The sequence below is a fragment of the Lottia gigantea genome (assembly GCF_000327385.1).
Source record: "Lottia gigantea unplaced genomic scaffold LOTGIsca_14, whole genome shotgun sequence".
Classification (NCBI taxonomy): domain Eukaryota; kingdom Metazoa; phylum Mollusca; class Gastropoda; family Lottiidae; genus Lottia; species Lottia gigantea.
The window spans coordinates 882,524-899,463 of record NW_008707617.1 but is presented as its reverse complement, the minus strand read 5'-3'; the positions used below and the strand labels follow the sequence as shown (position 1 = coordinate 899,463).

The 16,940-nt window shown below is 31.0% G+C and overlaps 1 protein-coding gene across 1 annotated transcript in view; it reads left to right on the top strand.

Moving 5' to 3' along the window:
- The window catches only part of LOTGIDRAFT_212786 (hypothetical protein), a gene marked incomplete at its 5' end in the record, with an annotated part of 31,936 nt that overhangs the window by 6,174 nt on the left and 8,822 nt on the right, over nt 1-16,940 (top strand). The window contains 30 exons of the mRNA XM_009049635.1: nt 151-220; nt 689-814; nt 1,544-1,695; nt 2,560-2,697; nt 2,950-3,028; nt 3,202-3,306; nt 3,710-3,774; nt 4,268-4,339; nt 4,661-4,735; nt 4,933-5,007; nt 5,204-5,333; nt 5,792-5,926; nt 6,670-6,843; nt 7,058-7,131; nt 7,879-7,938; nt 8,174-8,236; nt 8,647-8,710; nt 9,842-9,900; nt 10,131-10,233; nt 11,049-11,248; nt 11,606-11,718; nt 12,126-12,205; nt 12,701-12,796; nt 13,274-13,395; nt 13,642-13,729; nt 14,076-14,411; nt 14,875-14,998; nt 15,468-15,548; nt 15,973-16,269; nt 16,541-16,607. Coding sequence (XP_009047883.1) covers nt 151-220; nt 689-814; nt 1,544-1,695; nt 2,560-2,697; nt 2,950-3,028; nt 3,202-3,306; nt 3,710-3,774; nt 4,268-4,339; nt 4,661-4,735; nt 4,933-5,007; nt 5,204-5,333; nt 5,792-5,926; nt 6,670-6,843; nt 7,058-7,131; nt 7,879-7,938; nt 8,174-8,236; nt 8,647-8,710; nt 9,842-9,900; nt 10,131-10,233; nt 11,049-11,248; nt 11,606-11,718; nt 12,126-12,205; nt 12,701-12,796; nt 13,274-13,395; nt 13,642-13,729; nt 14,076-14,411; nt 14,875-14,998; nt 15,468-15,548; nt 15,973-16,269; nt 16,541-16,607 — 3,423 coding nt within the window. The remainder of the gene's footprint in view (nt 1-150; nt 221-688; nt 815-1,543; nt 1,696-2,559; nt 2,698-2,949; nt 3,029-3,201; nt 3,307-3,709; nt 3,775-4,267; nt 4,340-4,660; nt 4,736-4,932; nt 5,008-5,203; nt 5,334-5,791; nt 5,927-6,669; nt 6,844-7,057; nt 7,132-7,878; nt 7,939-8,173; nt 8,237-8,646; nt 8,711-9,841; nt 9,901-10,130; nt 10,234-11,048; nt 11,249-11,605; nt 11,719-12,125; nt 12,206-12,700; nt 12,797-13,273; nt 13,396-13,641; nt 13,730-14,075; nt 14,412-14,874; nt 14,999-15,467; nt 15,549-15,972; nt 16,270-16,540; nt 16,608-16,940) is intronic.

The following is a 16,940-nucleotide window of genomic DNA, read 5'->3' as shown; positions in this document are numbered from 1 at the left end:
ATTTTAATGTCTAAATGTAATACACTTTCAAAATCTCTATGCATTGTTCCAATTTTTCAGTTTCAGATTTTGTCAATGGTTACGTGATTTGATTGAAATTCAAAATGAAATGTTTCCATTAATAGATTTTCTTTTGTCTGTCTATTTCAGTCATGTATCAAAGACATACAAACTCATTTCTTTCAAATCCACTACCCCGGAAGAACTTTATGCCAGAAAGGTAATTTTATCTCATCAGTTTCAAGTTTTTTGATAAAAATGGTTGCAAAGAAATTTTATAGCTTTGTATTTTATCAGGATCATGTTAGGTTTCTATTTGCATCATTTCAATTTTCTTTGATATGCCTGTAGATCCTGTTATTACACAGATATGATGTCACAAAAGCAAAAGCTCCTTATAAATACGTGTAGCTAAGTCATAAAATGCCTTGTTTAAGGGAAATTGCAGGACATCTGACTGAAAATTGAAATGGTGCAATTCGATGCTATCAGAGTAAGTACACAACACATTGAAAAAGATTATAAAACCTCTTTACAATCTCTTTCAACCTGGGGTCAGCAAAGAATTATGTTTTCTTTTCCTAGGATCTTCATACAAATCATTAGTACACATGTGTTCAAAAATTTCCTGTTTATTTTATTGTTAAGTTAATGTACTTTTCATACTTTTGATTTTGATCTTTTCTAGATTGACAGTGAAGAATATGGTGAAGCTCTAGTATTAGCTAAGACATATGGATTAGATTGTGATTTAGTTTATCAAAGAAGATGGAGGAAATCACCAGTGTCTGTAGCCTCTATACAAGATTATTTGGTAGGCATTAGTATATTTGAAAATAATGTCCATTTATTCGGTGTTTTAAAGTTCTCAGATTTATTCATGGACGTACGTACGTAGGAATTCTTTACGATGACAGAGACATTATGTTCCATTTTTTCAACTTAATAATCTTTTTAATGATGTCCAAATAGCAAATTTTTCAACCTTTCTGAGTTCATCGACATTCCTATACCATCCTAATTCAAGTTCATTTCAAGAACCTCGAGCACTAAAAGGCTTTTACCCTGTATACTTGTTACTTAAAAGGATACTACCTCTAAGATTGGACATAAAATTTAAAGTCTCAAACTTGATCAATAAGTGTATATTATTATTTCTAGATAATACTGTATATCTATTAAACTAAATACTTATTTAAAAACACTTCTAAGCATGTTTCAAAGTTTTATGGATTTATTGGAATATAGAGGGATTCTGTCGTATAGTTTTAACACCAGTTAAAAGACTCATTTTAACCAAGTTTTAAAATTTAAATTTTTTAGTCATCCTAAGAGGTAGTATACCTTTAACCTTCTTCTTAACATACATCCAATTTCTCCATGAAAATTATCCTATTCTTTTCATAATAAAAGATCACAACTTCAATGTTCATTTATTGGCTTGATTACTAATAGGTATTGTATGAACAATTCAAATTACATTGTTAGTTGATCTCCTTACTTTGTCTTTGATTGATTGAAAACCACAGTTGTTTGGTTGTAGAGTAAAATTGGTAAGAGATCTTGGGTTCTACATGAATGTTTAGAGAGAGTACCAGATAATATTGATGCTATGAGAGAATTATTAAACTATGGTTTATGTGGAACTGATTTACCAGCTTTGATAGTTATTGGTAAAGGAGAAGATGGGGGCAGGTAAGACAGGAATATTACATAGGATTATGTGTGTAAGCTTATATCATGTGATTTTAGTAAAGTGTAATATCAAGGTTAATATTGTAGGTTTATATCATGTGTACCAATAGTGTAGGTTTATATCATGTGTACCAATATTGTAGGTTTATATCATGTGTACCAATATTGTAGGTTTATATCATGGGTACCAATAGTGTAGGTTTATATCATGTGTACCAATATTGTAGGTGTATATCATGTGTACCAATAGTGTAGGTTTATATCATGTGTACCAATATTGTGGGTGTATATCATGTGTACCAATATTGTAGGTTTATGTCATGTGTACCAATATTGTAGGTTTTTATCATGTGTACCAATATTGTAGGTTTATGTCATATGTACCAATATTGTAGGTTTATGTCATGTGTACCAATAGTGTAGGTTTATATCATGTGTACCAATATTGTAGGTTTATATCATGTGTACCAATATTGTAGGTTTATATCATGTGTACCAATATTGTAGGTTTATATCATGTGTACCAATAGTGTAGGTTTATATCATGTGTACCAATATTGAAAGGTGTATATCATGTGTACCAATATTGTAGGTGTATATCATGTGTACCAATATTGTAGGTTTATATCATGTGTACCAATATTGTAGGTTTATATCATGTGTACCAATATTGTAGGTTTATATCATGTGTACCAATATTGTAGGTTTATATCATGTGTACCAATATTGTAGGTTTATATCATGTGTACCAATATTGTAGGTTTATATCATGTGTACCAATATTGTAGGTTTATATCATGTGTACCAATATTGTAGGTTTATATCATGTGTACCAATATTGTAGGTTTATATCAATATTTGTAGGTTTATATTATGTGATCCTGATGAAGGTTTATATGAAGATATGTCATTTGATGAGTTTGATCCAAGTGCAGAAGAAGAAAGAGAATTAAGAAAACAGCAGAGAAGCAATGAACTATTAAGTCAGATTGATATGAAAAAGTAAGTTAAATCACTGAAAATTACTGAAAATATATGTAGAAGTCTCTCTTATACTGTCTTTGCAAGTTCGTTGGTATATTTTTTACTGATTAATTTTATATGAGTTGGAAAATCAGCTTCAAAACAATACTATTAAAGATGGGTTTTCATAAATGAAAATAAGGGAAGCCATCTGTAATCATAGAATATTGATGATGTTTTGGAGGTTTACAATTTATTAACATTATTAATAATATTATGTTATGTTTTTAGTTTAACTCTGGAACAGAAAGAATTGTGTCGAGCTAGATTAAGGTTTCTACAGTATCTAGATAGATTAAGAACATATGAGGTAAGATTCAGATAATTACAAATTGATGAATTGCTGAACTAAGTTAATATTGCTAAAACTTTATCCAATTTTTATGGGCTCTATCTATCATTTATCTTCTTTGTTGAAGATTAGATTTTTTTGGGGTGGAGGGGGGGTATTAATTCATACTTATGTTATTGAACTTTTTACAGTGTATATTGGGAGGACCCTCAGTGGCGCCTCAAAGATTTGACTCAGAGTTCTTCAAAGAGTTCAGATCACAGAACATTGTGGAAGTAGCTACAGAATATGCTAGGGTAAGTAACTTAAAGTTTGTTTTGTTCCATTTGAAGTTTTTTAGAATTTTTTCTTGGCCATACACTATTGCATAACACTCAGTTCATGCAAGTTTATGTCTTTTGATGTGATTATATGTAAACTAGCTGTGTGTGTCCTGCATATTCAGGGTTCATGGAATCAACTAGAAGCTCAATATGACAAGTTAGAACACGGTCCAGAATGTGGTCTATGTTTGCCAAATAAATAGCAGATGTAGACAGATTTCAAAATGGAGAAGAAATGCTTAGAAAGGCAAATTTTGAATGTGGTCGAACTCTGCTCAGAACTCCAATGGAGTGGTATCATTATGTGTTGCTTAGACATTTTTGTTTAACTTTCTCTGATGTTGATTTCTATGTTTAAATTTGTATTTCTTTATAGAATGGTGATTATGAAGCTTTACATTCATTGTTTACGTTTCATAGTGAAGACATTCTACATCATAGGTTAGTAACTTCATAAATAGTAGGAAGTAAAACTCCATTCATTTCATTTTCACTTTTTCATAAAAGTATTAGAAATGATGATATTGATTAAGATTATTGTGATAATAGCAAGTTTTAATGATGATGTAATAGTATTGATAATAATAATGATATCGATGATAATGGTATTGATGATAATAATTATGATATTGATAGTAATAATGGTATTGATGATAATAATGATAATGGTATTGATGATAATAATGCTATTGATAATAATAATAGTATTGATATAGTATTTTAATAATGATAATAATGGTATTGATGATAATAATAATGAAGTGATGATGATAGTAATGGTTTTGATGATGATAATGAAATTATCATGATAATATTAATATGTATGTACATGTAGAATAAATGTGCAAAAGATCAAAAAACCACAAGTAAATGCTCTACTATTTTAGACACATCTATGTGAACTGTTCATATTGTGATTTTTTTCTGTTCACAGGCTGGCTATTTTATCAAATTTTCCTGAAACAATGGCACCATCAGATTATCAATCTCTGCTTCCAATTATCAGGTAAAAATGATTACAATCACCAATTTCTTCCAAATGAACAGTATATAAGCTATGTACACTCTTTTTAAAGTATATCTTGTTGATAAACCCTGTTGCAGAGTAGTACCAGGTGCACTGAAAGGGATAGCATTCCTGTCTTTAAATTGAAATGAAGGAAGTCTTTCTACAGGGACTTGATAGGTGATAGCTTATGGATTGTAGATTGAACAAGAAGACACAATTTATGTGCAATAGATATACCAGATTGACACAATTTGCCCTGTCCTTTCTCCATTCTGATTTCTTACTAAGAAAAGTCATGTAAGAATCTATATGTTATAGGAAAGATGGTAGTATAGAGGAATGGGTAACAGATACATGGAGAAACATAGATTGGGTTGAAGAAGATGAATTTAGGTTAGTATTTAGATAGACAATGTATCAACTGGCAGATGTCTCTTATATATTAACTGTAATACATATAAACATGAATCTCTCAGTATTGATACATGATAAGAGATACATATTGTATCACAATGTAACGGTACACCTATGTATCGTGCCAGTACTATTGAGTATTTGTAGATATCAATTGAATTATTTTCTTTTTGTAGGTTAGCAGTTTATCCAAATCCTGTTGATTTAGGAACATTTCTTTATGAAGAAAATCCTAATCTTAAATCATTTAGGTAAGAGTGGCTTCTCGGATTGTATCATAGACCTTATTCACAAATGTGTTTGAGTGGTAATATGGATGTATTCTTGTGATAGGGGTTGCAGAAGCACAGGCCTTGGCATCAGATTTGTTTTACTTGATGTAGGATTTGAACCTACTGCACCTACCAATTGAGCTTATTTCATTCTAACATGCTAGTTTGTTTATAGGGTAGAACAGTTGTCCAGTGAATTATTAACACAGTGGTATCAATACAGAGCATGTGAAATAGAAAGATTATCCAGACAGGTTGATAATAGTGTTGAATTAGTTAAAATAGGTGTAAAGCATGGAATACAGGTAATTCTAAAGAACATTTTGAGTTTTAACTAAAGGGTCTTTCGATATATTTGGCCTTTGGACCAGGAGAAAATTCCATATCGGATTGTGTCATTTTATGCATAGACAAGAGCACAGTTATGTGATCTAATGAAATTTGTATAACCGTTTGAATATTTGAAAAAGCGAGTAAAAGAGTCAGCATGCTCGCTTACATGCAGGCTGAGGTTCCAATTGAACCGTTCAGTATCGCCTTAAGATGAGATAGTACCTTCAAATTTTCAAAACATCGACCCACTGTCAGTCACGTTTTGAAAGGTGTGTTGTAGATTGCATCAGATGAAAAACAGAGTCACTGTGTGTTACAAGATGAATATTCAAAGATTCTTTGACTTGTTTCACACTGAAAGGCATTGCCTGTCATTTACTTAATAAGGATGAAAATAGTAGGATGTAAAACTCCATTTCTTTTGTCTCAGGATTTAGAAGATTTGTTAGATGATATGTTTACTATGGAAATGTTGGTATATGAATGTAATATATCAGATAATTTATCCTTTGATAAAATACAGAATATGTCAGATTATGACAAGTTAAAACTTATATTCTCAAAGGTACCATAATTTCTAATGTTTAATTTTGATGTTTCCATGCTCTCTAATCTAGATCTATTCCAACTTTACATATTGAATAGCAAACAGCAATGTTTCAGAATGGAACAATTTCAGCCAATGAAAACTGCTCTTATAAAATCTTGATAGAACCAATCAAAATGGTTGCTCCTTCTGAACAAGTAACTTGAAGATTCAGAAGACATTGTGCATATACTACTTGCATTTATTGGCATGATCTGATCGATCAAATTTGTCTGTTTTAAAATAAAGCCATCTATTGGTCAATTATGATTTTTATGTCAAGGTTCATCTGAATCTGGTTGGAAATGCCAGGGCTTTACAGCTAAGCATTATTAACTTTAGACGCCATATTGTTCATTTCACTTACTTTGCTGAAGACTCTGGAAGCTCCCAAGATGGCAAGTGTGCACTGACATGATTCCTATAGATTTCCTATTTCATTTTATCAAAAATTCAGTCAGTGTGTGCTCGGCTTTGAGAAAGTTGCTGATTCCTTAATGAGTGTTTTGGAGTCTATTATCTATTATCATTAACATTATCATTATCATTATCAAGCTAATGAGGCAAAGCAATTCAGTATTTATCTCAGAATTTCCTTTTGAGTGTTCACATGTTGATGCTAATTGGATTAAAAAATTATTTTAATCAAAATCATCTTATACCTATGATTAATTGAATTATATTCTCTCGTGTGATACGAAACAATTTACTTTTATTTTCAGTCATCAGTTGAAATGTATACCAAGAATGTCAGAAGATGGGTTGTGCCATATTTGAAACAATGTGAACGCCATAGAGCAGGTTCATACAGTCAGCTATTAAAACAATATATTATAGAAGAAGCTGTGAATGATTTATCATTGATAGTAAAAATCTTTCAAACTTCTTTACCACATGTAAGTTGATATTTTTCTCTGTATATCACTATTAAGAATTTAAGAGTTAGCTTAGAAAGAAAAGAATTAACCTTTTTTTATGATAGCAACTTAAGTTCACATGGATCCTTTCTTCCAATTTGTCCTTGGCCAAACCTCTTGGCATAGATCTTTCACAAAATATCCACTTAAACCAATATTGATATTAACATTTATGATTTCTGTTTTATTAAAGGAATCTTTCCCTGTAATTCCAACACAAGTTGAATTAATGAGCTGGGCATTAGAATCTATATATTCTTGTCAACGGTAAGAATTTAATTCAAATGTCAAGATTTTAGGCAATATTAAAACATAAAATTAGACACCAAGTGTTGCAAATGATGAAATTATTTTTAAATTGTATATTTGGTGACTTCATATTTCATATTCTTCATGGTTCATCATTTTTGAGGGTAGATTTGAATATATGTAAATAGTTTTTAGAAGTACTAGAACTGCACACAAATTGCAGCAGAAAAGTAGGACGTAAAACTCCATTCATTTCATTTCATTTTCAATTGCACAAAAATTGCATAATTCCTTCAAATATACCTCAAATTGTGACAGTGAGCTGTAAATACTATTACTGTTTAGCTTAAAGGAGCACCTTCACTATCCATTCAACCAATCGTACCTTAGTTTCAGAAACAGGAATTTATTTTAGCTTACATTATCAGTAATAGTGTTCAAGCTCATCGTCGAAATTTGAGCCTTCAAATCTATGTGTATCCATAATTATTCATGTTTGAAAGTTAAAAAATTCACTCAAATTTAGGGAGACTATGCCATATATAGAAAACACATATGTAGGAATAGACACTGAAATTTCTAATTTGAGGTATATTTGAAGGGATTATTCAATTTTTGTGCATTTTAGTACTTTTTAAGCCTATTAAAGCACTGTTCCCCTTTAACTAATAATTTTTTGTTTCTGAGGTACAATTGTCCCTTTAATAGAACATTATATATTGAGGTATAGATGTGTTAGTTTTGAAAATGATCTTTATCTTTTAGTGATGATCAGTTACAAGAAGCATTAGATATATTTCAATGTTTACCAGCTAAAACTACAAAGTGAGTATAAAATTTAGATTCATAATAAGATTATTTACTTTCTTTTTCTGCTAATGGCAGCTGTCTTTCAAATTGTTAAATAAGTTACTTTATATGTAATGAGGTTTGCTAAATTTTTTGTGTGTTTCTTGACCATTTATGATTTTTTTCTACATCATTCAATTCACTCTTAAATCAAAAAGGTTGATTATTTAAGTAGAAGCTGAAAAAAAAACCATTTCTTTATTCTTTATAGTGATAGTTCACCTGAAATTAAGAAACTTCATAAAGAAATAGACAAATTAGAGAGACAACTTCGGTAAGAATTACGTAATCATTTTTAAAACCTTGAAAACAACTGTAGCATTGTCTGCTGTTAGAAACAGAATAGACATGGACATCAACATTTGTGCATAACAGCATATGTAGACCTTAACACTTTTAACCAGCCAGTTTACCAGCCACACACTAAAGCAATATATACCCGAGTCGCCGGTATACTAAGCGTTATCGTCATACACTTTTACTTTTTTTACTTGGAGTTTGGGGTATATGACATTATATTCCATTCACACTTAGGGTTCAAAAGGTTAAGTATATAATTTGGATACTCAACACTGCTGATGTAAAGGTTTGAATAATAGAAAATATTTTGACTGAACTATGATCAAAGTAATAGTATAACATAAAACATTTAAAATGTAAGAATTTATTATTTTTGTTGATCAGAGTTGTTAAATTGTTAAAGAATCATGGTATAAAGAAACCAGTTTGTTTTATTAAACAGACTCAAGTAAGTTTTCTGGTTTGATGTTATTTTGTCTTGCAAATGATATGTTTTCATATTTACATCATGTTTTCTGTGCTGGTTTATTGAGCTGTGTCAGGTACAGTGAGTTGGGAACTTGACACATATTGAAAACTCTTACTAACTTTTTATACTATAATCAAAAGACATGAAAGATCCCTTCCATCACAAGATTGGACTAACATTAAAGATCCCTTCCCTCACAAGATTGGATTATCATTAAAGATCCCTTCCCTAACAAGATTGGACTAACATTAAAGATCCCTTCCATCACAAGATTGGACTAACATTAAAGATCCCTTCCATCACAAGATTGGACTAACATTAAAGATCCCTTCCCTCACAAGATTGGATTATCATTAAAGATCCCTTCCCTAACAAGATTGGACTAACGTTAAAGATCCCTTCCCTAACATGATTGGACTAACGTTAAAGATCCCTTCCCTAACATGATTGGACTAACGTTAAAGATCCCTTCCCTAACATGATTGGACTAACGTTAAAGATCCCTTCCCTAACATGATTGGACTAACGTTAAAGATCCCTTCCCTAACAAGATTGGACTAACGTTAAAGATCCCTTCCCTAACAAGATTGGACTAACGTTAAAGATCCCTTCCCTAACATGATTGGACTAACGTTAAAGATCCCTTCCCTAACATGATTGGACTAACGTTAAAGATCCCTTCCCTCACAAGATTGGATTATCATTAAAGATTCCTTCCCTCACAAGATTGGACTAACATTAAAGATCCCTTCCCTCACAAGATTGGACTAACATTAAAGATCCTTTCCCTCACAAGATTGGATTATCATTAAAGATCCCTTCCCTAACAAGATTGGACTAACGTTAAAGATCCCTTCCCTAACATGATTGGACTAACGTTAAAGATCCCTTCCCTAACATGATTGGACTAACGTTAAAGATCCCTTCCCTAACATGATTGGACTAACGTTAAAGATCCCTTCCCTCACAAGATTGGATTATCATTAAAGATTCCTTCCCTCACAAGATTGGACTAACATTAAAGATCCCTTCCCTCACAAGATTGGACTAATTTTATTGGTTACTGCAGCTATTTCGTTCAGGATTAATTTGTGTTTTTTTACATTTAAGGATGATTATGAAGAAGCTAAATCATTGATAACGAAGCTGACAAGATTATCATCTAATCAGTTAGTACTTGAGATACTCTTTCATCCATTTTGTCATTCTCTGAATCTATCCTCTGAAAAATAATTAATATTAGTCCACAAAGAATGTATATTTCTAAGATATAAATGTATTTCACATTGATAATAGTTTTAGATCAGTCAAATTCTTTTAAGTTTCTCAAAAGGTGGCAGTGGGCTTTTGTTATCATGTCTAGCATGCTTTGTTTTGATCTTGAAAATGTTATTTTCAGAGTACCATATTTAAAAGGTAGTGAATGGATGAGGTTATATGATGATATTATTGAAATACAAGATAAAGTCTATAGGTGTCTACCACAAAGTGAATGTCAAGAGGTATGTTCATTTGTTATACTAATAATTTGCTAATTTTATCAAAATCATTTAAAGGGATTGTAAGAAGGTTTTCTTAATTTTTTTATGTACAATGGGGACACTGACTAAAACTAAGTGTTTGATGATGTCATTAATCAAATGATATGCTTTATATGCCCTAATGACATCATAAAACGCTTACGTTTACTTAATTTCAGATATTTGTAGAAAGTTTACCTAATATCAGATATTTGTAGAATGTTAACTTAAGTTTAGATCTTTGTAGAAAATTTACAGATATTGGTAGAAAGTTTACTTAATTTCAGATATTTGTAGAAAGTTACTTAATTTCAGATATTCGTAGAAAGTTTACTTAATTTCAGATATTTGTAGAATGTTCACGTAATTTCAGATATTTGTAGAATGTTTACTTAATTTCAGATTTTTGTAGAAAGTTTACTTAATTTCAGATATTTGTAGAAAGTTTACTTAATGTCAGATTTTTTTAGAATGTTTACTTACATAATTTGAGATATTTGTAGAATGTTTACTTATATAATTTGAGATATTTGTAGAAAGTTTACTTAATTTCAGATATTTTTAGAAAGTTTACTTTAGATATTTGTAGAATATTTACTTAATTTCAGATATTTTTAGAAAGTTTACTTAATTTCAGATATTTGTAGAAAGTTTACTTAATTTCAGATATTTGTAGAATATTTACATAATTTCAGATATTTTTAGAAAGTTTCAGATATTTTTAGAAAGTTTACTTTAGATATTTGTAGAATATTTACTTAATTTCAGATATTTGTAGAAAGTTTACTTAATTTCAGATATTTGTAGAAAGTTTACTATGTTCTAGTAGACTAGATAATATAAAACTAGCTGGTGAATTAATAGAACAATATAATGATGATAATAGAACTACTAATAGAGTTCAATATAAACAAGCTATACAGTTAACTTTATCTGCTGCTAGAGAATATTTCAACTCCTCTACAAATCTTATGGATTCTTGTATGGAACTTGCCAGGTCAGTATTAGAGTGTTGCAGGGCTGTTGGTTTACTTTTTTGTCAATCAGACATTTTTCAAAGTTGGTTGTACCTTGAATAAGTCATCTTCACTGATTCATTGTCGACCAATCTGTAAATGGATACAGATAATCAGGAAAAGATTGCCAATGTACATCAAGGCTGGAAATAGATCCCCAAAAATTGAAAATCAAATAAGAGAAGGCTACTGTTCTTGAAAATATAAGTCTTTTCTGTATGGCCCTCTGCAATTTCTCTGTAAGAAGCAAACTTCATCTACATCATACAACACTTGCGAGGCATGTATGCAAGATGTACATGTTTAAAAGACTAATGTATTTATTTTTTATTTTCTAGATCATGTCTCTCATTAATAACTGATACTCCAGCTATCATTCAACAAGAATTAGATTTAATTGCTTCCTTAGCCTTATTAGATGATTTTGGTGTTGGTGTCTTACCACTTCAAGGTAATTAGGATCTAATGCTATATATATAATGGGTACCTTGATTGAGACATAATGCCATCAGATGAGCCCAACAAAGATACTTCGAAAGCTTGAAATGGAGGAAGAGCAGGCTAATGCTGCTCTTAATGCGATATTGGTCTCATTGCACGCTGTATTGTATTGTCTGTCTGTAGGAAGTCAATGTCATAGCAGTCGAAAAGTTTGATATTTTGCAGACTTTTGTCACTAATACTAATCAGAGTTAAGAAAAGTTATTAAGTTTCAGAATACCTTTTCAAGCAAACGATATTGTTAATATTGAGCAGAAATGTCAAAAAAAAAGGTTTATGTATAAAAAAAAAAGATATGATTAACAATTTACATTAGATTGTCTAATTTTATTAGTTATTGTTGTATAATATTTTTAGTACGGTTACATTCTGATAGATTAACATTAGTTAAAGAGGCAGCCAATACCAGACCTAATGCTTATAAACAGTCAGAAAAGGTGGGTATCAAAACTTGGCATTCTTCTCGTTGCACACTGCTTTGTTTCTCATCTGAATGATATTGTGCAAAAATAATTTCATAAAATGAACCTTATTGACAACCATGATGTAAGTAACATCTGCAATCTGCATAGGAAACATAAAAAAACTGAAAAATATTTACATATATTCAAAACCCAAATCAGCCATTGACTTTAAAGCATCATGACAAAGAAATAATTTGTTAACATTATTTTTATACACCCACATCTCTCTATGTGGACGTATATTGTTGGCACCCCTATCTGTCCGTAGATTTTTTGATGGAATCAAATGAAATTTGGTATGTGTATACATATACATAAAACGAAGATCAAGTTCGAATTTGAGCTATTTTCAACTGTTAGAAGCAGAGTTATTGCCCTTGCCCCAAAATCTTGAATATTTATCATCTGCATGCCGAGGTGGGCGTATATGGCTATGGTCCACTATCTTTGAGTCTACTATTATTTCAGCTATTGAAACTAGGACATTTATTAAGAGTTGATTGTGAAGATAAAAATGATCGAGATGGTAAAATATTACTAATAATAGCTAATGCTGCTATCAAGGTAGGTATGATTGTCTAGGGTAAAAAACTGTGCATAATACACACAAATATACAGTATTTAATTTTGTAGATCTGCAGTTCCAAACTTTGAACTTCCTTGATCCCTTGCTCTATTAAGCCTTTGTCACACATACGCATAATAAGCTGAAAAGTTGTAAGATAGTAATTTATGCTTCGTGTATCTATTTGACATCTATACATTTGATGGTTGATGATATCACTGCAATCAATTAATCAATGTCCATTGAAGATTATGTGACAATTACGATGGTTCTGACATCTTATCCCAAGGTTGTAGATCTTTGAAGTACCTATCAGGGCATTTTTCATCCAAATGGAGTCTCAGTCAAAGGCTGTGTGATTTTTTCCATCCCAAGCTCAAGTGGGTATCTGTTTGAAATTGATAGATATAATAGATGACATGATGATGCACTAGAAGTATTTTTTGTGACACCAGTCCTTTGTAATTTTGTTTTAGAATAAAGATTTTACAGTAGCCTATGAACTGTGTCAAAGATTATTATTGTTGAATTATGGTCCAGGTTGGACAGCGTTAGTTGATTTAGCTGAAGTTAAAGAATTTACTAACATCAATGCCAAGTAAGTCCCTTACTATAGGCCTACACTGGAGATTGGTAGCAAAACAGAAATGTTGATTCTTCTATGTATTTGCCAATCTTGTTTGATTGAAGCTTTATCCAGATATTATTTTGATCTTTGGGGACATTTTTTGATATTTAAGCCAGTTATATGGGGTTTTCCCCTGTGTTTTATGGAAGAATTATCAAATTTAAAAATTACATACACCGTCCTGAATATAGTTTAATTTTTAACTGTATATTACAGAATTGAATTGTTATCATATGCAGTAGCTTATTGTACACCAGATATGATAGAACGTATACTACAAGCTAGATCTCTACTTGAAAGACAGGTCTGTATAACTATTTAATAAAGTTTTGAATTAAGGCGAGCGCTAGATTGGTGACTTCTGCACATTCCGAATTTATGGAATAAACTGGACAATGTTCAGAACGAGTTCCACATGTACCTAAAAACAGTAGGTGTAGACAGAATTCAAAATGACAGAGGCAGTTATCAATTTGTCTCAAGAAAATTTTCCATAATACACGTCACATGGTGTTGCCTACCAATTGTAGAATAATGCAGCTTTGACATTCTAGAAAGTAAAATGACGATATTCTCTCTGAATTTATTCTGTAAAATTAATGCGAAACTTTTTCAAGAGTCATCAGTTCTCAAATGTTTTTCCTTCATAGATATTATATGAGAAAATAAATGGTACAATAGATCACAGCAGTGGAGATAATAATCACCATGAAAGCACAGAAGGCAAGAGGTTATCTCCCTTTACTGCCCAGACGGCCATTTTACAAGCCAATCAAATCTTGTCTTCTACAAGTAAAACAACAAAGGCTGTTTTGTCGTCTGTAACTGATAAAAAATGGTGGCAGGGTGCCATAAAGACTTTAAAACATCCTACATCCAGACAGAAAAGTATGGAAGAAAAATACGATGATAAAAACGTGAAAATGACTAAGTTGGGTTGTCATCCATTTTATCATACAGTTCTTCCTGAAGCCTATTGTTCATCAGTAAGTAAAATTCCTACAGCTAACAAATTTTGAACGGTGAAAGATTTGCTATGAATAAATCTTTGCACCTATGACCTAACCTCAAAAACTCACTTGATAGCATTTTTAACTATCCATATGGCTTCACACGCGAGAAAAAAAACTAGCTTGGAGACAGGGGGAAATAATCCATTATGCATGCCCAACACAAATGAATCTCCCCCCATTGGCTGCTAACAACAGAATGGAAAAGATTGAATACAAAGACAATACGCACTGTGATGGTGCAAATAGCCAGTGTGAAGAATGGACTTCTACGCCATTTTTTATATGGAGTCCTTCTCCAATCTGCTCCAAAAGTCAATTAGGGCTTTATGATATTTTAACATTTGAATTTTTAAGCTGGTATTTTCTAATCATTGTATTTTTTGTCTGATTGTCATATTTATCTAAAATGGCCTCTGAATTATTTAAATTATTTCAGACATACATTGACTATAGTAATGGTGAATTTGAAATAAATAGAGATATAGAAATGAGTGAGACTATACTACGTACAGCTAAATTAGAAGAAATTTTAACTGAGAACTCACAGCCTGTTAATGAAGGTAAGCTCACACAATTTGTGTTCAGATATATATGCATACCTTAAAGTGGATATTCTAAAACACATGTATTTGACTTAGAATGCTCTTGAAATGTTATATAAGTGTATATAGAAATTTGAAAACTTGGCTTCTTGTCAAAATATAATATGAACATAAAGCTTCTAAAAAATCTATATGTCATTTTTTTTCTATTCCTACATTTTGTTACGCATGTGGAATGCATTCTGAACTGCATTTTGTTGAACTTCCTGTTGATTCCATGAGTAATTAAATACACGCCACCAAGGTTTTCTTGTTACCAAGGACAATTGTTGAGATAGCTACAATGTTGATATAGTTATAGCTCTAGCTTTGATAGTAGAAACTATATGGCTTGAAAACATGTCTTTTAAATTGCCAACCTTCATTATCAATAAATGTGTAATTAATTGTACTGTACATGATAGAATTATCATTCATATATTTGTAGTGTTGTTGAAGTTAGCTGAATCTGTATTACCATGTGATACATCGTTAGGTTTAGCATATCTCCTAGCTTTACCTCATGTAAGTATTATTCATTGTCTCTTCAACACATTTCACATCAGTCAATCAATGTCCTGGCTTATAATGGCTTGATAGTACATGTATTTAATTTGTATTAGTCAATTGGTAATGTCCAAGTACAGTCATCCCATCTCCCATGAAAAAGGTGTTTTGAATGGCTAGAATTACCGCTTCATTGAAAACTATTACGATAAAGTGAAGCCAGTTCTGATCTATTTATTAAGAAGGCGTGGTTTAAGCAACGTTGAGAAATGAAGACATGTCTCATTGTTCCAATAGGATGTAAAATTATCCACTTTCATTAACGAACAATAACAAAGTTGTCTGTACAGAATTTTTCTCGTTCCACACTAGAGGGGATTAATATTATTGACCCAGTTAATCTCTCATTTCATTTCTTTTCTTATCTTCTTTTTATCTGTAGCCAGTGGAATCATCCAAGTGCTTTGAAGAATTTCCTAGTACAGCTATCTCTCTTCAACTAGCTGTTTATTACTATGCCTTACAAGTTTATAGTCATATCAAACCCAATACTGACCCTCATCAATATAGTCTATACCAGCATGATCCTAATATTATCATAGAGAAAGTCTTAACATATATTATGACCAGTAAGAAATCAGCTTGGCCTAAAGAGATAGAAGAATTGATACCCAAATTGAAGAATTACAGTGAAATGTTAGAAGATTATAACCAAGCTAAAATACTGAAGAATCTTGGAAAAGGTAATAATTTGAGTAATATTTTTACTGTAGAATTTACAGAAAAGATTAATTCTGACATGGCTTATGTTGTATGTTTGGTATCAAAATAAGAAATTTGGAGCATTCTTTGTTATTTAAAACTAATATAGCATAGCTATAATCTAGGTGAATTATGGATTTGTAATAAGCAAATATGTGGCATAGTTTCAAGCCACTTTTGTTTTAAGAAAATATATGGTGTTACAGCCAGTGCTTTTACAGACTAATGATTAGAATGAATATTATATTTTAGGTGTGGATGTTGTAAGGTTTACTGATGATCAAGATTATAAACAAGAAACAATACTTGGTTTAGCTATGTAAGTTATAGTTTCTATATTACAGGGAAAGTGGTAAAAATATCTGCTTTAGCTGCTGAATTTGCTCAATTTCAGCCACCCATAGAGCTTAAAATTTGACATTCAAATTGACAACAATGATGTTTAGAAGATTATGTTTATAATAACAGTAAAACTCTAGCTAGAAGATGTGATGTTTATATATTTAATATTTATTGTAGGAGTATAGAAGATGATGTTTATAATATCAGTAAAACTCTAGCTATAAGAAATGATATTTATATATTTAATATTTATTGTAGGAGTATAGAAGATGATGTTTATAATAACAGTAAAACTCTAGCTATAAGAAAT